General features: G+C 40.7%; 1 protein-coding gene across 7 annotated transcripts in view; it reads right to left on the bottom strand.

Annotated features, from left to right (window-relative positions):
• SIK3 (SIK family kinase 3) overlaps positions 1–20,855 on the bottom strand; it is a 233,161-nt gene that overhangs the window by 74,908 nt on the left and 137,398 nt on the right. For 6 of the 7 annotated variants that reach the window (XR_006740870.1, XM_036428322.2, XM_036428320.2 and 3 more), the window contains exon 4: positions 3,138–3,299. Coding sequence is in view for 6 of the 7 variants with exons in the window: in XM_036428322.2 (XP_036284215.1) it covers positions 3,138–3,299 (162 nt within the window). In the remaining variant the exon portion in view is untranslated. Of the gene's footprint in view, positions 1–3,137; positions 3,300–11,240; positions 11,248–20,855 lie in introns of those variants that run through there. The other variant, XM_036428323.2, reaches the window with a different exon arrangement.

Genomic DNA, 20,855 nt, shown 5'->3' on the forward strand with positions numbered 1-20,855 from the left:
AGAAAGAAAGAAAGAAGGAAAGAGAAGGAAAGAAAGAAGGAAGAGGAAAGAAAGAAAAGAAAGAAGGAAGAGAGAGAAAGGAAGAGAAGGAAGGAAGGAGAGAGGAAGGAAGGAAGGAAGGAAGGAAGGAAGGAAGGGAGGAAGGAAGGGAGAGAAAGAAAAAATAAAAATGAGGTGCTTAAGGCCCAGCTGGCATGGCTCAGTGGTTGAGTGTCAACCTATGAAGCAGGGGGTCACGGTTCGATTCCTGGTCAGGGCACATGTCCGGGTTGCGGGCTCGATTTCCAGTGAGGGGTGTGAAGGCAGCAGCCGATTAATGATTCTCTCTCATCACTGATGTTTCTCTCTCTCTCTCTCTCTCTCTCTCTCTCTCTCTCTCTCTCTCTCTCTCTCTCTCTCTTTCCCTTTCCCTTTCCCTTCCTCTTTGAAATGATTAAAATATATTTTTTAAGTGAGATGCTTAAGACGTTAACATTTTAAATAAACCAAAAATCTATTTTCTCTCTCATGTGTTTCTTTCTTAAGTAGTGGCTCCTTCTCATTGCGATTTATAATAGTTCATTGGTAAGCTCACTGAAAAGATCAGGGATCTAGAAGTTACTTTTAGCTTTTAGAATAAAAAGTTGATTTCAGTACCTATTGACCATATCTTGTCAGAATCATGCAACCTCGCTCTCCAAAATGAGTCAGCTGTAGCCAGCTTCACTGAGCAGTGTTTCTCCCACTGGTCCATTAAGTTCAGATGACCATGGGAATTCTATCTAACTTGTGTGTAAGAAAGGAAGTCCGGCAATGATTAAGAAACTGAGTAATGGTGGCATGTAGGAAGGAATGCATAAGCAAAGGCAATGTTAGATATGATAGCAGGGCACGGAACTAGAGGTGTTCCTTTATTTTTTGCTTTTCTCAGAAACAAATATTAAAAATACAGACTTTGCACCAATACAGGTTTTTAAAACCTTGCCAAAGTATATGTGTAACACAGAGAGGGCCAGGGCAGCTGGTGGCACCCCAGGACTATGTAATCACACATCAGCAGGCAGAGACTTACTGTGGCCGCATGGGCTTAACTATTCACAAAGAAAGGCATTTAAAGGTCTCTACCCAAATACTTGTCAGTAGAGTATCTAAGCTCAATTATCAATGCAAAAACCAAAAGCTACACAAAGTTCCCTAAATCAAAATGGTTCTAAATTCAAAATAAAAAACTAAGGAAGCATTAAAAATTTTTTAACCTTTGGTCATTGGAGAGAGACTAAAACTATAGAAGCAGAGGGCCTTCTTTTAACTCACTACTCTAATCAGGAACCCACAGAACCCTGTGACACTGGCAGGCCAACTAATAGTCTTCCCCCCGCCCTCCCGCCCCCAAGCACCCATGCCCTAACCCAGTGGTCGGCAAACTCATTAGTCAACAGAGCCAAATATCAACAGTACAACGATTGAAGTTACTTTTGAGAGCCAAATTTTTTAAATGTAAACTTCTTCTAACGCCACTTCTTCAAAATAGACTCACCTAGACCGTGGTATTTTGTGGAAGAGCCACACTTAAGGGGCCAAAGAGCCACATGTGGCTCGCGAGCCACAGTTTGCTGACCACCGCCATAACCCTTGGAATTGTGAATGAGTGTGCTACCTACGTGGACTTCTGCAGACATGATTAGGTTAAGGATCTTGAGATAGGGAAGTAGCCTGGGTTATTCAGAGGGCCTAATGGAATCACGAGTGCCGGACAAGAGAAAAGTAGGAGGATCAGAGTGGGAGTGGGAGATGTGACACTGGAAGCAGAGGAGTGAAATGTGAAAGGGGCTACAGCAGGAATGCAGGGCCTCTCAGAGATGGAAAAGCAAACAGACAGCCTCCAGAGCCCAGAATGAGCCAGTCTACCAGCACCTCCACTTTAGCCCTGAAGACATTTCAGATTTCTGACCTCCAAAACAGTAAGATAGTACATTTGTGTTTCCCAAGCCATTAAGTTTGTGGTCATAGCAACAACAGGAAATTTCAATGAATAATTACTAAGAAAAGGCTTGGAACTGCCAGGCCTTCCCATGCTACCTACCTCTGTGGGAACTATCAGCATCTGGAGAGTTTTGGAGAAGACAGACTTAGGGCAAAGGAAAACATGACCTTACGTAAGATAAAGAGAGCATCAATTCCTACTGACTACACACTGAGCAAGTGCAGGTCTCAGAGAACTCTGAGCTGGTGAAAGCTCTAAACAAGACTGTACCGTCAGCCTGACAGACAAACCCAGAGCGAAGACGCTCCAGCGATGTGAAAGGAGAGCCTGGAAAGGGAACAGATGCATCTACATGAAAGAAACTGTTCCAAGAATCGCCAACTGGGAGGGTACACGCGGGCTCTCTGACGTGTAATAGAGGACGTAAAGCTGAGCTCTCGCTCCTGCCCTGCTGATGAGGGAACTCAGCAGAACTGGGCTACAGCATTCTAGCTACGCCCCAGCCTCCCTTAGCTCCGGGAGACTGGGGGGACGGGGAGACACACCATGCAATATTAGAACCGTCAGAAAACAAAAACTGTTTATTTTCACATTTATAGTTCCTATTTGTCATCTGCAGTCACTTCCTCCCATCAATAGGTGGAGGGCGTGGAGTGGTTAGCACATGCTGAGCGCTGACTGAGGCTGGAGTCTAGGTAGGCCGAGGCAGGGAAGGTGCTGTGAGGCTCTGTCAGACGAGCAGATGAGTGAAATCGGAGGAACCACGGACTGCCTTAAACCACCGCATGGCCAGCTCTCCCTGAACTGCCGTGAGTGCCCGTCTTTTGGGTGGGCGTGCCTGTATCAGGAACACCATAAACCCACCTTCCCAGGGAAGCTGAGAGACACAACATTTCAGCAGTTTTTCTTCCTATTTTTCTATATTTTATTCTGTGTTATTTAAAAGGGACTAGTCAACCAAAATAAAATTTAAATATAACCACTTTCCTTCTTTCCTCCCAGCAAATAACGTAAATGTATTTTGAAAATTTATCAGTTTTCAAGCCACATACACACAACCTCTATTTTCACAATACTTCTTTCTGAGTGGATGAAGACAGACAATCCCTTGCTTTAAGAATCTTGAAGGAAAAGCTCTTTTGTCCTTATTTCACATCCTCAGCATGCCTCTCACCTGCTATTTTGATATTCAGATTGGCGTCCAGAAGCAAATTCTCAGCTTTTAGATCACGATGAACTATGTTCCGACAGTGACAGAAAAAGACAGCGGCGACGATCTGCTTGAACTTCCGGCGGGCCTCCTTCTCCGCCATGCGGCCGTGGGCCACCAGGTGGTCTGGGAGAAGAGGACAGAGTCAGTCCATGTGGCACCGGACCATCCCACAGGGCAGATGGAAGGAGGTGCAGGGAGCCCCCCAAACAAATGAGCTGAGAGAAGTAAAATAAAAACCAGAAAGCAACCCACTCACAGTCCTGGTTTGTATCTATAAAAAATCATTAGTAATCAGTACCCAAACTATTTTAAGTAGAAATCCTGTTATATCATATGCCTAAGAATACATTTGCTTTAACACACACACACACACAGTTCTGAGAGATATATGGTATTTTTCAAGGATCATAGCACTTAACACCTTCCTTTTCTTATCTCCACTGCAAAAGTTTATACATGAACAGCCAACCTACACTTTAAGATAAGTATCAGCAATATTTCCTGTGCTAAAGGATGAGTCAAAAAGCAGAGTTCAATAAACTTTAAGCTAATATCTCTCCTGCTTTCTCAAAATTTTACAATTTGACATAAAATATATTTATTTGGTGACTATATTTTGTAATGACTATGCCTGCCTTTTTACTGTGCTTAGCAAATATTTTTAAAACTATATTATTAATTTTTACAGGTAACATCAATAAAATGCATTTTCTATCACTTAAAATGAAAAAATTTCATTGGCTATGTTGCTAACTAAGGAATATAGCAAAAGAATTTATGTTATAAACTTTATAGTACTATAAATCAGGGTATCTTGTATATTTAAAAATGAAATATCATAACTTTTAAAGTTATTTTTCTAGTAGTGATAGTAGGTATATATTAAAGCAATGACATACATATTCTTAACCCAGTTCTTCATGTAAGCAGTAACATACACAGGTCATGACAACTGATGGGATCAGAAATATTAGCAATGATATAATTTGCTCAGTTTCAAATTTCTAATAGTTTTATCAGCACAAATAGTTTTATCCAGCTGATCTAGCTGGAAAAAGGACACATTTGCCACCATAAGCATCTTGACATAGTGGAAAGTGAAAAATTAAACATTATAAATAAAGGTATTATTGCCGAAACCAGTTTGGCTCAATGGATAGAGCGTCGGCATGGGAACTGAAGGGACCTGGGTTCGATTCCGGTCAAGGGTATGTGCCTTGGTTGCGGGCACGTCCCGGGTGTGGGGTGTGCAAGAGGCAGCTGATCGATGACTCTCTCTCATCGATGTTTCTAGCTCTCTATCTCTCTCTCTTCCTCTCTGTGCAAAATCAATAGAATATATTTTAATAAATAAATAAATAAAATAAAATAAATAAAGGTATTATTGTTTATCAGTAGTTATTTTAGTAATACTATCCAATTGTTTCGGTGCTATTGCAGACACCAATAGGACCAATCAGGTATATCTTTTCTTCATCACCAAGAGGAAGTTTGGGGTAAAACATATGTACCAGTAATACTGCTAAGACTAAGAGTGTAGGACAAGAAATTGGAGAGGAGCGTGAAGAAGGGGAGCTAAATAACAATCCATTTACACAGCAGATTTTAAAATAATTTAAATTCTGACCACAAAGACCATAAAATTTTGGACCAAGAATATAGCAGTTTTAATAATATTACCTTACAGATCATTTAAATTATTAAGAAAACCCCTTCAAAGGAATTGTTATAATTATTATGAATGACACACACAGAAATCTTTGAAACATTTTCCTCAAAAACTATCATTATTACGGCCAAGATTACCAATTGAGTAAAAAAAAAAGGAGAATATACAAAGTCTTCAGCTTAGCAGCTCAGAGGACTAGAATGAAGATGTCTATGGAATCAGAGTGCTGATAAGTGAGCTCACACGCTGGTGTTTAGGCTTTTGGTGAGACCTGTCATGTGAATTTTAAACACAAAAGTTGTTACCTAGCTCGGGATAGTAACTTAACATAAGCTGCTAAAGACCTGGACACCCATCAGAGGTATAGCACTGTGTTTTATTTCAAAAGACTATTCTCTAACAGTACCTGCTCCATTGACCCTCTCCCCTATTTCTCTTAACCCAAGGCCTAATTATTCTAATAATATGTTTTAGCTGCTAAACTTTGTCTAATTAAAGAGCTTTAAAGAGACAGCTATTCTTGAGAAACATAAAAATAAACCCTTATGAAGGTTTACCATCAGAAGCTTATTTGGCCAAGCCAACCATTAATTAAAATGCCCAAGAGACATTCGTCTGGCAGTAAATACTAATTACCAGACACATCAAAGAGCTTCTTAAATACAACAGAATGATTTAGTAATTTCCAAAATAAGTGATTTTCTTTTATTAAAAAACACACAACCTCTTTATATTTTCTAAGTACTTTGTTTTCTTTTTCTTTTTTTCTTTTTTTAAGTACTTGGTGTGTTTTTTTAAATGACTGGAAAGCTCTCAAAACTGTACACAGGCCAGGAGCTGGTGGAATGCAGCCAAGTTTTATCTCTACAATGACACACTGGTTGTCCTTGGGCAAATCATTTTTATACTGCCAGTATCCTTACCTCTTGATCTGCCAAATAGAAATACATTCTGTTACATGCTAGGGACAAAGAAAGGATAGTGTATTTGGGTATAAACATGTATTGTGTTTTAGAGTTATCATATATGAATGACATAACTTTAAAGACATTTAAAAAGCTATTTTTATTTCTTTTTTAAATCTTTATCGTGAAAATATTACATTTGTCCTCCTTTTTCTCCCATTATCCCCTTCTAGCACGCCCCTGCCACACCCCAGACCTTCACCACACTACTGTCCATGGGTTATGGATAAATGCATACAAGGTCTTTGGTTAATCTCTTCCCACCCACCTACCCACCCCTACCTTCCCTCTGAGATTTGACAGTGTGCTCCATGCTCTTTTGTAAAGGTCTAGGGAAAAACTATAGAGAGGCTATTTAAGAATTTGATTAAGAGATCACAAGGTTCTTTAGGATTCTGTAGTGTTTGAAGGTGATTATTAGGTACATCATTTGTCACTGGAACATGACCCTGGTAAAAGTATTTACGATAGCACAGTGGGTAAAGCAGCTTTAACTAGGTAGTATTTTTCCTAAAGGTACCTACAGAATCCCTCCAGTTATAAATATAAAGAAAACACTTTAAACAAGTGTTGACTGCAAACATTAGATGTTTTCTCCTAGCCATTGTGTTTATGCCTGAGGTTTCTCCTCCTTGGGAGCACTGTGCTCTTTTCCCAACACAGGATCATCTCCACAGCTCAACATCATCGGGTTTTAGCCTCTGCATTTAGTTTTGCCATCTTATTACCACCGCACCCCCTTCCCTTGTCCCCTGAGTTGGCTTTCAGCAGAAACTCCGGGGCCTGTGGGTGTGCCAGGAAGCCAGCGAGCGGCCTCGTGGTTTTCAGTCCTGCAGAGACCGCCTCTCAGCCGCCCGTGGACAAATAGCTGCTATGTTCATGTGTGCTATATAGGCAGTGAGCAGAATTCTTCCAGCTCAAACGGGCTATTTTACTTTCAGCGAAGAAACCCAGAGCAGAAGCCCAGACTGCATTTAGCAGTCACAGTGTTTGAATAAATACTGGGGTAATTTCAGAAAGGCAAATGAAACAAAATGGCTCCTGAGCCACGTAATATTTAAAGTAAAGTATATTCTGAATCTTGTCAGGATAAACCCCGGCTGCAAGGCACTCTGAAGAGCTGTTCTGCTTCTAGGCAGCTCAGTGAGCTGCTCTCCTAATACTGGGCGCAGTGCCACCCACATCGTCAGTCCCAACACCCCACATGACCCTGGCTGGCTCCGGTAGTCCCACACTCCACCACCCCAGACCAGAATCTTCAATTACATACACTCTGCTGAATGGACTCCCTCTCAGTTAAGTTCTTTTTCACTACCCATTAACTACTTACCTGGTTAGTTGCCATTAAATGTCTCAGGCAAATTTAAAGTTTTTCTCTATCACAACTTCACTCCAACCATTTCATCTCAGACCTGGATGAGGTAACTCTCAGATAAAAGCAGAAAAAAGCTCTCCTATGTTAAGCTCTTATCAAAAGTAAAGAGTCTAAGTTCTCTTTCTCCCTCTCCAATCACCACAAACCACTGGGCACTCGATTTCTTTATTAATTTTTAATCTGCTCTTCCTCACAAAAGGAAAAGAAGTTAGTGACACTAAGGGACTTCTATATCTCGTGAGGAATATTATTAGAAGGGGAGGAAACAAATTCTGAAGTTTCAAAAGTATTAGTGCACCAGCACGTATAGAGTTTGCTTCAGAATACACTGTTTGTTATTTTGTCCCAATCTGACTCAGGAAGAAAGAGCTTGTGGTACATTTAGATTCTAACCTTTCAAAGAGCAAAACTGCACACCAGGCAGTCTTGACTTCCCAGCCCAGCTTCTGGCATGTCAGAGGCCTGCCACTAATGGGGCAGTGGTGGGGAGCCAGCACAGCGTTAAGTCACTTTTCCACTAGAAACAGACAGTGTCTCCGTTTGTCTGCTGTCTACAACTCATAACTGATCCAAAACGCCAGCTTAAAATGAAAATACCCTGACAACTTTTCACGATGAAGAAATAGCCTCATCTAGAAGAGAGAAAAGGCGACGTGTGTGCTAAGCTGAAAATGTCTGCCAATTCCAGCTCACCACAGCTAGTACTTCTCTGCTTTATTACTCTATTCTGTCATTTCTTCCTTCTGCACCCATGGAGACAAATTCCTGCTTACTACACAAATGCTTCTTTCTAAACGGGCCAGGGCAAGGCCAACAGAACTCAGCTGCCTGGGAGCAGGTTGAAAGGAGTACTCTCATTTTCGTATCATGCTGCCCTGAGACCCTGCAGGCCCCAGACTGCCACTGACTAGAGGAAGAGGATTTGTTATTTTGTGTTCCTTGCCAAGAATCCAATGACCTCACGCCAGGCTTCTACCTGCTGCTGCTTCTTATTACTATTCTCCCAGGTGTTCAGGTAAAAAATCTTGGTGTCCTCATTCCCTTTCTCCCAAACTACACATATTATCTTTCAGCAAATTTTATTAACTCTACCTTCAAAATAGATCCAGATTTCCACTGTTCCTCACCCCTAACTCCACTCCACTACAGCGCCCCCAAGTCCAGTCCAAGAGCCATATCTTCCTCCTGGATTATTGTAAAGGCCATGTTTCCCAAAAAATAAGACAGTGTCTTATATTAATTTTTGCTCCCAAAGATGCGCTAGGTCTTATTTTCAGGGGATGTCTTGTTTTTCCATGAAGAAGAATACGGTACACATTTATTGTTAAATGAAAATAAAGGAAATTTATTACCTGTATACAGTACGGTAGTATGGTAGTTGTCAACACAAACCTGACAAACTGTGAATCCTACAGTATCAAGAATTTACTCATTTATTCAATGACAATCATGTCATCATCTTCTGGAACATCATCATCACAATCCAATTCCTGAATTTCCTGGTGAGTTTCTTGTGACTCCATTTCTTTCAGAATCAGTGGACCAAATCTCTCATGTTTAGCCTAGGGGGGCCTTATTTTCGGGGGATGCCTTATATTTCACTCAGAAGGAAACCTGTAAGTAGGTCTTATTTTCGGAGAATGTCTTATTTTCGGGGAAACATGGTAATATTAATAACTAGTATCCCTGTTTCTGCTCTTGGCCTCCTGCAATCTACTCTCAAAACAAGAGCAAAAACCCAGTCAATGTGGTTCAGTTGGTTGAGTGCCATCCTGTGCACTGAAAGGTTACTAATTAAATTCTCAGTCAAGGAATATAACTGGGTTTCGGGTTCAAGCTCTGATGGGGAATTTATGGAGGGCAACCAATTGATGTTTCTCACATCGATATGTTTATTGTTGTTGTTGTGGTGGTGGTGGTTGTTGCTTTTCTCTCTCTCTCTATCCCTTCCTCTCTCTAAGCGTGTCCTCAAGGATTTAAAAAAAAATACCCCAAAACCAACAACAACCAGAGATGGATCTATGAAGGCGATAGACTAGGTGGAAGTTACACTCACCTCCTCCCAGCACCAAACTGGAATTACAACTAAATTATAGAGTAATCATCCTGAACAATCAACTGAAGACCAGCTGGAGAGAAGCCATATAACCAAGCTCTTACAGAAGGAGCCACGATGAGACTGGAAGAAGTGCAAAGGTATAAGAGGGCTGGCCGGCTGTCATAGGCAGCATCTGACGTTCTGGAGGGATATCTCAGCTGCAGTACGTTCCCCCCGAGAAATGTGGGGTCTAAATCCCAAGCTGGGCTCCCCAGTCTAGAGCCCCAGAACCAAGAAAGGTGCCCACATAACATCCAGCTATGAAAAGCATTGGGGTCTCTGTCCACTAGGAAGAGACATCTAGAAGGCTAGAGATGCAGACACCTTCTTAAAGGGCCAATGCACAAAATTTTATTCACAGCCACTCACCCTGAGTTTCTGTGAAGGGAGAGAAGAGTGAACTAGAGCAACGTGAGGAAATTCTGGGGTGAATTGCTCTGGGGAGAGAGCTGAAGGTTCAGCTACCAGCATCCCTGTGCTGAGTCATTCCCCCATACTACAGAAACCATCATTCTCAGGCAGGCCATCCCCCTCTCAGAGATATCAGCATGTGGGGAATAACCCCACCTCTGGAATCTTTCGTGCCCCACCCTGTGGAGCTTACACCCTGCTGAGGAGTATAGTCAGAGGCTCTTCAGTGACTAAGCCTAACAGGCAGCCTGCATCCAGGCAGAGGTGGCCTCGGGTGCTTTGAGACATTTGCTGACCTACCCCCAGACTCAGTGCTGGTAAAAGCAGGCCTTGGCACACAGGTTCTCACATACTCAGGCACAGCAGAGGGAGCCACAGCTGTGGATCATGAATAGCTCCAAACATATTATCCAGGGACAGTCACAGGCAGCATCTGACATTGGCCTGCACAAGAATCCCTCTAGCCGAAACCGGTTTGGTTCGGTGGTAGAGCGTTGGTCTGTGGACTGAAAGGTCCCAGGTTCGATTCCGGTCAAGGGCATGTACATTGGTTGCAGGCACATCCCCGGTAGGGGGTGTACAAGAGGCAGCTGGTCGATGTTTCTCTCTCATCGATATTTCTAGCTCTCTATCCCTCTTTCCTCCTCTCTGTAAAAAATCAATAAAATATATTTAAAAAAAAAAAAAAAAAAAAGAATCCCTCTAAAGAGACTCAGAACCAATACAGCCAGTGGCCAGATTCAGACAACAGAACAGGATCCAATAAGCTGCACAGCAGTATATCCATTGGGAGAGCTCAGCAGGCACTATAGCCTGCTGAAGTGAATTCTGCTTCATGTGATCAGCACCTGCACAGAAGCTTGAATGCTGTGTTGGGGGCTGAGCCATACAATTAGTCAGCCTGAGAGTCAATTCCACGCAAGAATGGGCCAACACCAATCAAGACTCACATAGGATAGAAAGTCCCACATAATGCCCACCAGGGAAATCCCTAGAGCACCCAGTTGAAGTAATCAGGGAAACAACACTAGGTTCCACAGGATGCTTACTATATAAGGCCACTCTACCCAGACTAGGAATCATAGCAGATCTACCTCATACACAGAAACATACATAAAGAGGCAATCAAAATGGAGAGGTAAAAAACAGACTTTAAATGAAAGAACAAAAGCATTCTCCAAGGAAGAGCTAAATGAAATGGAGGCAAGCAATTTGTAAGATACAAGGTTCAAAGTCATGATTATAAGGATGCTCAACATCATGAAAAGGACATAGAACCCATAAAAATGGACTAGTCAGAAATGAAGAAAGCAATATCTGAAATAATACACTAAAAGGAATAAACAGTAGGTCAAATGAAGCAAAGAATCGAATCAGAAAATTATAATACAAGATTAAAAAAAACACACCCAATTAGAGCAGCAAAAAGAAAGAAAAAATTTAAATGACAGTTTAAGGAACCTTTGGGATAATATGAAACACCTGCATCCAGGGGTACCAGAAGGAGAAGGAAAAGGATGAAGAACTTATTTGACGAAATAATTACCAAAAATTTCCCTAACTGCTGAAGAAAAATGACACAAAAGTCCAGGAAGCACAAAGTCCCAAAGAAGATAGACTCAAAAAGGCCCACACCAAGACATGTAATAATTAAAATAGCAGGGGTTAAAGACAAGGAGAGAATCTTAAAAGTTGCAAGAGAAAGGCAGTTATCTACTAGGGAGCTCCCATCAAATTGTCAGCTGATTTCTCAACAAACATTTCAGGCCAGAAGGTATTGGCATGAAATATTCAGTGATGAAAAGCAATGATCTACAACCAAAGCCACTTTACCCAGTAAGAGTATCATTTAAAACTGAAGGGGAAATAAAAAGCTTCCCAGATAAGAAAAAGGTAAAGGAACATGTTGCCACCAAAACAATATCAAAAGAAATGTTCAAGAGCAAAAAAGAAGATTAAAGGAGAAAGGAGAAAGGAGAAAGGAGAAAGGGGGAAGGGGGAAGGAGGAAAGAGGAAGGAGGAAGGAGGAAGGAGGAAAGAGGAGAGGAGGAGGAGGGGAGGAGGAGGAAGAGGAGGAGGAGGAGGAGGAGGAGGAGGAGGAGGAGGAGGAGGAGAAGAACAACAAGAAGAACAAGAAGAACAAGAAGAAAAACAAGAAGAGCAAGAACTACTACTACCACCACCACCACCACCACCACCAATAAATAATCAATGTAAATGGCTTAAATGCTCCAATCAAAAGGCATAAATGGATAAGGAAACAACACTCATAAATATACTATCTTTAAGAGACCCACCACAAAATAAAATATATAGACCCTCCACAGAATAAAATATACAGACTATAAAGGGATAAGAAAAAGATATTTCATGCAAATGAAAGGAAAATAGAACTGGAGTAACAATACTTATATCTGACAGAATAGACTTTAAAACAAAGGCTTATAAACAGACAAGAAGACCCACTACAAATGATAAAGGGAGTAATACAACAGGAGGATATAAACACAATGCACCCAACACAGAAGCACCTAAATATATAAAGAAAAACTTAAAGGTTACAAAGGGACAGACTGCCAGTAATACAGTCATAATAGGGGTTTTTAACACACACTGACAACAAGTGCTGATGAAGATGTGCAGAAGGTAGAACTCTCGTGCACTGTTGGTGGGAATGCAGACCGATGCAGCCACTGTAGAAAGCAGTATGGAGTTACCTCAAAACAAATGAATAAAAAATCTGATGAACAGAATAAACTGGTGAATATAATAGAATCAGGGGCATAGAAAGGGAATGGACTGACAATTCTCAAGGGGAAAGGAGTGTGGGGGTGTGAGAAGAGACTGGTCAAATGAATGAGGACAGTGAGCGGTGGTAAGGAAAGAGGGTGGGGTGGGAATCGGATGGAGGGGAGCTCTTTGGGGGAGGAACACTGTAATAACCTGGACAATAATGACTTATTATATTAAAATTAATTAATTAATTGTAGGAGCGGAAAAAATAATGACTGAGTGGACTGAGACACATCAAAAGCATTAAAATTTTTAAGTTTATAATGTTATCCTATCTAATAAAGAAGGAATATGCTAATTGACCCTTACACGATTGCAAAGATGGTGGTGCCCACAGGTAATAAAGAGGGAATATGCTAATTGACTGCCTCATCCTCAAAGATGGTGGCACCCACAGCCACAAGATGGTGGCGCCCAGCCCCTTCAGCCCCACTGGTGTGGCAGGCCTGGTTGCTCCGTGTGCCTGCCTCCAGAGTCCCCCAGTCCCTTCAGCCCTCCAGCCACCCAGAGCCAGCCCAAAATGCAAGCAAGCCTTGGATATCAGCTGCCCAGGCACCCAGGGCTGGCCCGAGGCACAGGAAAGGCTTGGCTGTCAGCTGCCCAGCTGCCCAGGGGTGCCCAAGGCTCAGGTAACCAGGGCCAGCCAAGGCTTGAGCTGCTGGCAGTGGTAGCAGCAGAGATGTGATGGGGTGTCGCCTTCTCCTGATTGCCAGATCACCTCCCACCCCTGAGGGCTCCCAGACTGTGAGAGGGGGCAGGCCGGGCTGAGGGACACCCCCCATCCCCTCCAATGCATAAATTTCCATGCACCGGGCCTCTTGTTACAAAATAAACAAAATCAACCTCAGAAGTCACCATTAGAGATTGATGGGCGAGAATTTATTATTCTGAAATGTAACAAATGAAGGAAAATAATCAAGCATTTATTTTGCCTTTACTATAGTTTTTAAACAGTTTATAGGCAAAAGTTCTTTACAGAAGAATCATAGCTAATAAATGCAGAAAAATGAGAGAATAAGCCTAGTTTGTTTGGCTCAGTGGATAGAGTATTGGCCTCCGGACGGAAGGGTCCTAGGATGGATCCTGGTCAAGGGCACACACCCAGATTGAGGGCTCCATTCCCAGTAGGGGGGCATGCAGGAAGCAGCCGGTCAATGAATCTCTCTCATCACTGATGTTTCTATCTCTCTGTACCTCTCCCTTCCTCTATGAAATCAATAAAAATATTTTTTTAATAAATCAGATAATCACCATTTTGCAACTGCTAATGAAATAATGTATCTAGGCTACTATCTAATCAGAGTGGCTAAAACATTACGTCAAGGGTTGATAGAAAACTTTATTAATAACGTTATAAAACTTTATACATCACTACAAGTGGAAAAATCAGATATTATGTAACAGTCTAAAAACTGTTTAGTATTCCTGCCTCCACCCTGCCCAAAGTGACAGGTATTTAACCTAACCACTTTAACAAAGTAATAGTGAGTTAGAGATATCCAATAAGGATCTAAATCTAGAATGTGAGAAATCTGTAAGATGATCCAGTTTCTTAAATAAATGGCATAGGGGGAAAAATGTGTTTGCAGAAGAAAAGGGTTGTTGCAAATTATAAAAAATTTAAGCCACTTATCAACTCAATAGAAGAATTTGCTTTGTTGCATTATGATTTAAACAAACTATAAAAAAGGTATTTTTAGATAACTGGAGAAAGGTAAGCATGCCCTGTCTCTTAGTTAAAAAACAAACAAAAAAACAATTTTGTGGAATATAAGAATGGTATTGTCAACTTTAGTTTTATTTATGAAACAGTAACAAATACTGGATTTGCTCTCCCACTTTAACTATACAAGTCAGAGTTTGCAAACACTGGACAATACCCCCAAAAAGGGCTATGATTCTTCAGAGAAAGAAAGCACAAGAGGTAAGCCCCATATTCACTCAACCACAACCTAGAGAAACAGCTCTAGCATTGAGAAGTAGGTCAGGGTGGTGGAAACAGATCAGAGCTAGGGGTTACAAAGGAAACTAAACTTTGGGTGGCAAGATAGCAGAGAAAGGGAGAAGCAGAGAAGTAACATCAAAATTTAGCACAGAAATTCCACTTAAGTCTTTGGCCAACTCCCACACTGAAAATGTACAAAGCAAGACTATGGGAGGCTTAGCAGAAAAGATTTCTGGGAATATGAAAGCTAAAAAAGTTTTTTTAGAAGTTACACAGTACTCATGAGATGCTGAAGGTCAGATTCAGCTTTCAAGGAAAGACCTGGGTGAATAGCCTAGACCACATGTGTCAAACACAAGGCCCGCGGGCCAAATCCATCCCGCCAGGCCTTGCAATGTGGCCCGCACCGCGCTGTCCGCTGCGTTTCCATCGCAATGACAGTTTATGACTGTTCAGTAAACCATTCGGCCCGCGATTTAGGCTGGATTTTAGATTTTGGCCCCTTCTCTGATTGAGTTCGACACCCCTAGCCTAGACACCAAGTTGACACTCCAGAAGATAAGACACTAGGAGTGAGGGCTGTGCCATTGAAGTGAGGGCAAAACTAAAACAGAACCACCCTACCAAAGCCTAAAGTCAAGCCTCAATATGATCAAGTTGATCCAGAACAATCCCAACACTACAGAAAATAGCATAATACAGTCTCTACAACATGTTGCTCTTAATATCAAGCATACAATGAAAAATTACTAGGCATGGGAAGAAGTAGTGACCACAATCTAGAGATTAAAGTCAACAGAGGCAGAACCAAAGATGACTAAGATATTAGAGTTAGAAAGCATGGCCTATTAAATGACTTATATTAAAGAAAACACAGAGAAACCAAGATGGTGGCATACACATAAACTGCTGCCTCCAACAACAATTTCAAAACTACAACTGAAAGACAGAATGGACATCACCCAGGACCACAGGAAAGTTGGCTGAGTGGAAATTTTACAACTAGAAGGAAAGAGGAAAGCACACGGAGAATCAGAACTGCAAAGGACTGAGGTAGGGAGACGCGCACATGGAGAGGAAAGGCAGCTGAGTGCCTGACTGGCGTTCTCTGGTGGGAGAGGAAAGGAAGCCCCCGATTGCACTTAACTTTAGTTCCAACTGCACTGAATCCCAGTTCCGGGCAAAATGCTGTGGACCCAGGCTCGGATGGGGAGAGTCTGGACTGTCAGATAGAGAGAAAGGCACACGGGGTTTTGGAGAGAAAGCCGCCGCAGTGGGCAGGTTTGGAGTGCGTGCATGACTGACTGCTGAGCTTGCTGCTGGCTCTCCCTAGTGGAAAAAAGTTGGAAGCTCCTGACTACACTGAACCCCAGTTCTGACTGCACTAAACCCGAGTTCAGGGTGAGCCTGGGGATTCTGGACTGTCAGGTGGAAACTCAGGGGAGTGCAGAAGGCAGAGGTCTGGAGGTGTGCGAGCAAGGGAAGGGTTGATGAAATGACAAGACTATCTGCTCAGCTCTGAGACTCCACCCCATCCTAGCTGAGCACAGAGGCTTTTGCAATTTTGCAAGTCTGGTCCTATAAGGCTATCTCTAACACAGGTCTCCCAGCGTAGACGGCTGATACACATAGCCAATTGGCCTGGAGGTCAACTCATCCTAATGATACCAACAATCAAGACTTAATTATAACAAGGCTGTACACATAGACCACAAAGGGGTGCACCAGGAGTGTCCACCTCAGGTGACTGGGAGGCTGACACCCTGGGCCATATAAAAAACCTAGCACACAAAGCTACCCTACCAAATCAGGGAAGCAGCAAAAATGTGGAGACCAAGTCACAGATCACAAATGAAAGAAATGAAGAAAAGCAAATAACTAAATATAGAGTTCAAAACCACGGTTATAAGGTTTTTCATGAATTTCCTAGAAAAGGCTGATAAATTTAACCAGACCCTCGAGGATATGAAAAAGGACCAACTAGAAATTAAACATATACTGACTGAAATAAAAAATATCTTACAGAGACCTAACAGCAGACTAGAGGATTGCAAGAATCAAGTCAAAGGTTTGAAATACAAAGAAGCAAAAAACACTCAACCAGAAAAGAAAAAAGAATCCAAAAAGTTGAAGATAGTGTACGAAGCCTCTTGGACAACTTTAAGCATACCAACATCAGAATTATGGGAGTGCGAAAAGAAGAAAGATACCAAAACCTATTTGAAGAAATAATGACTGAAAACTTCCCACACCTGGTGAAATAAATAGACTTACATGTACAGGAAGCGCACAGAACCCCAAACAAAAGGAATCTAAAGAGAACCACACCAAGACACATCATAATTAAAATGCCAAGAGCAAAAGACAAAGAGAGAATATTAAAAGCAGCAAGAGAAAAACAATTAGTTACCTACAAGGGAGTACCTATACGATTGTCAGCTGATTTCTCAACATAAACTATGCAGGCCAAAAGGGAGTGGCAAGAAATATTCAAAGTGATAAATAGAAAAACCTACAACCAAGAGAACTCTACCCAGCAAAGTTATCATTCAGAATGAAAGGTCAGCTAAAGAGCTTCACAGATAAGAAAAAGCTAAAGGAGTTCATCACCACCAAACCAGTATTATCAATATATGAAATGCTGAAAGTTATTCTATAAGAAAAGAAAGAATAAAAAGGTAAAGATAAAAATTATGAACAACAAATACATATCTATCAACAACTGAACCCAAAAATCAAGTGAATTAAAAGTCTGAGAAACAGAATAAACTGGTGAATATAATTGAATCAGGGGCATAGAAAGGAAGTGGACTGATAATTCTCATGGGGAAAGGGGTTTGGGGGTCCAGGAAGAGACTGGACAAAAATTGTACACCTATGGATGAGGACAGTGTGGGAGAGTTAAGGGCAGAGTGTGGAGTGGAGCTATGAGGGGAAAAAGGAGAAACTACTGTAATAATCTGAAAAATATATATTTATTAAATTTAAAAAAAAAGAAAACACAGTAAAAGATCTACAAAAAGCATGAAAAAACAGAATATGCCAAAGGAAAATCAGAATCTCTAATATACATATGATCTATAAATATATATTCAAAAATGGCAAAATACCTGAAATTGAGAATTTATTGGACAGGTTTAGCATCTGAAAAAAGCAATAGACAGGACAAATGACCTGAAGATAGGTATTATGGTTAAGTTTTTAACTCCTTATTTATAAAAGAAAATTTTAAATATGTATAAATGAAATGATATGACTATCTGAATTTCTTTTATTATATTTTTATTTATTGGGGAGACTTTGGTTAATAAAATCATATAGTTAAATTTTCTTAAAATACTTTAAAAAAGGAATGTTGGGGAAAGGATTAAAAAACAGTCAAATGTTGGTAACTGCTAAAAGTGGGTGATGAATGTCAGTAGAATTCATTAAACTATTCTCTTTCCTCTTATAAAACACCTATAACAGTTTTTAAAAATATTTTCTATCATTTGCCCACTTACATTCATCACAGCATTATGTGCACAACCAAAATGTGCAAACAACCTGCATGCCCATCTGCGGATGAATGAATAAACAAAATGTGGTATAGACATAAAATGAAATATTACTGAGTCTTAAATGAGAATAAAGTGAAGTCATAAAGCTTATTATTTTAAGCAGTAAGCACAGGTGGCTACCTCATACATCTTGAGCAGATTGAAAATATGAATGCTAAATATATGCCTGACATTAAGAAAATAAAACACAAAAATGAAGAATAATGAGTTGGAAGTTAGTTGGGGAAGGAGTTCAGTGATATTTGCCTGTTAGTAAAGCCTTAGAAAATAGCTAGTTTTTAAAGACTGTAATCTGGCTTCCTCCTCATTCATTCCGTTGATATTTCCCTTGGTAAAGTCATAAACGATGTCCTAGTTGCCTTTTTGGAGCATCTAAACCTTTTGATCATTTCCTTCCAAACTCTCTCCTGTGGCTTCCACGAAGCGTTCTACTTTTTATTCTCCTATTGTTGTGATTGGGCCTCCTTTCTCTGATTGCTCTTTTCATACTGATTTTCTTCACTCCACTTTTCTCTATATTTAATCTGAATGACACCTACCCCCACCATGTTTTTAAAGGCTATCTATATGCTAGTAACTACCAAAGTTTTATATTCAGCCAAAACTAGCTAACCTCCAATATTTCCTTTATATCTTTAGATGGATATCCTACAGACTTAAAATGCCTTATGCCATTCTTGTTCCCCATTCACACTTCCCATTCAAATAATTAAAATCCTCTTATTAAAGCTGTTGTTTCTTCTTTAATTTCCTACCTATATTGGCAGTAGTAGGATCAATCCAATAAAGCAAGTCATAAAATTAAGACTTACCCTACATCAAACCTGGGCAAATTAGCCCTCGGCCACATCCAGCCTACTGCCTTATATATTTTTTCTTTTAAAAAAATATTTTTATTGATTTCAAAGAGGAAGGAAGAAGGAGAGAGATAGAAACATCAATGATGAGAAGGAATCATTGATCGACTGCCTCCTGCAGGGATCGAACCCGCAACCTGGGCATGTGCCCTGACCAGGAATGGAACCGTGACCTCCTGGTTCATAGGTTGATACTCAACCACTGAGCCACACTAGCCGAGCTGATGTTTCTTTTTAATCCTCATCTGGGGATATGTTATTGGTTTCAGAGAGAGGAAGTGGGGTGGAGAGGGTGAGAAAGAGAGAGAAACATCAATGTGAGAGAAACATGGATGAGTTGACTCCTGTATGTGCCCAACCAGGATCTGACCCTACACCCTAGGTATGTGCCTGACCAGGAATCAAACCCACACATTTTGGTTTACGGAACAACACTCCAACCAACTGAGCCACCTGATGGATTTTTTCAATAGCACCTTCATTTAGGTATAATTCACATGCCAGAAAGTTCGCCATTTTCAAAGGGAGTGCTTCTTAGTGTTTTCCTGGATCACCGCCACGCCATTCATTTACATGCTGCCCATGGCTGCTCTCAGTGCAATACAAAAGCAAAATGATGGCTTTGCACTGAGATCGTACGCCTTGTAAAGCCTAAAATATTTACTGTCTTGGCTTTTAGCGAAAAAATGCTTGTCAACTTCTATCCTGGATTGCTTGCTCCCTCTCAACTCCCATATTCGATCTGTTACTAAATTCTATAACATTATACCTACTAAATAATAGTGAAAGCTTATTATAATGACTCTAAACACTTATTTTTTAAAGACTTTTTAAAAATTAAGTCATAGTGAACATGGCATAAAATTAAATATTTTAAAGTATACATTTCAGTAGTTTCAATATATTCACTGTTGTGCACTATATAATTCTAGAATATTTCCAAAAAGAAACCCAGTATCAATAAGCAGTTAGTCCTTGTTCTCCCCTGCCCCCACTTCCCTGTCAACTACAAATCTTCCTTCTACCTCTACAGATTTTTTGCTGGACATTTCATGTAAATGAAATCATAATATCTGAACTTTTCTGTCTGACTTCTGTTTCTAAATATATTTTCATTTATTTCAGAGAAGAAGGGAGAGGGAAAAGAGAGAGAAAAATCAATGATGAGAGAGAACCATTGATAGGTTGCCTCCTGCATGTCCCACACAGGGCATCGAGCCCACAACCCAGACATGTGCCCTGACTAGGATTCGAACCATGATCTCTTGGTTCATAGGTGGACACTCAACCAACTGAGCCACACCCACCAGGCCTATCTAACTTATTTTACATAATATGTTTTCCAGGTTCATCCATGCTGTGACATATATCAATATTTCATCCCTTTTAACCACAGAATAATATACCCCATTTTAACCATTCATCAGTTGACAGACATTTGGCTTGTTTCAACTTTATAACTATTATGAATAATGCTGCTAATGAGCATGCTGTACAAGTTTTTGAATGGACTAAGCACTTTACAAACGCATAATTCTTACAACACCCTTTGAGATAACTAATACTATCATCATTATTACTATTACTATGATTATCTTCATCTTAAAGATGAGAACACTAAGGCGGTGACAATTAAAAACTTACCCAGGTCACAAAGGTAGTGAGCGGAGATTTGAATCATGGAAGTCTGACTCTGTCCATATTCTTAGCTACTAACAATGCTGCCTTAACTATACCCATAATCCTTTTTCTCTGTCCCCATTACAACTATTTATCAGAGATCTCCTCAGCTCTCATTGGTTTTAATGCAGTAGGCTTTAAATTGCTCTCCCAGTCTCTAGTCTCATCTCCTTCAATGCCACCAAAGTACTCTTTTAAAATCCAAAGTCACACTGTGTGGCCTTTGTAAAAGCCCTCTATGGCTCCCTATCATCTAACAATGGATCAAACTTTCGGGGGCCACACATTCACTTATTTTTTTTTAATTCTTTATTGTTTAAAATAGT

The sequence above is a fragment of the Pipistrellus kuhlii genome, unplaced genomic scaffold, assembly GCF_014108245.1.
Source record: "Pipistrellus kuhlii isolate mPipKuh1 unplaced genomic scaffold, mPipKuh1.p scaffold_m20_p_9, whole genome shotgun sequence".
NCBI lineage: Eukaryota > Metazoa > Chordata > Mammalia > Chiroptera > Vespertilionidae > Pipistrellus > Pipistrellus kuhlii.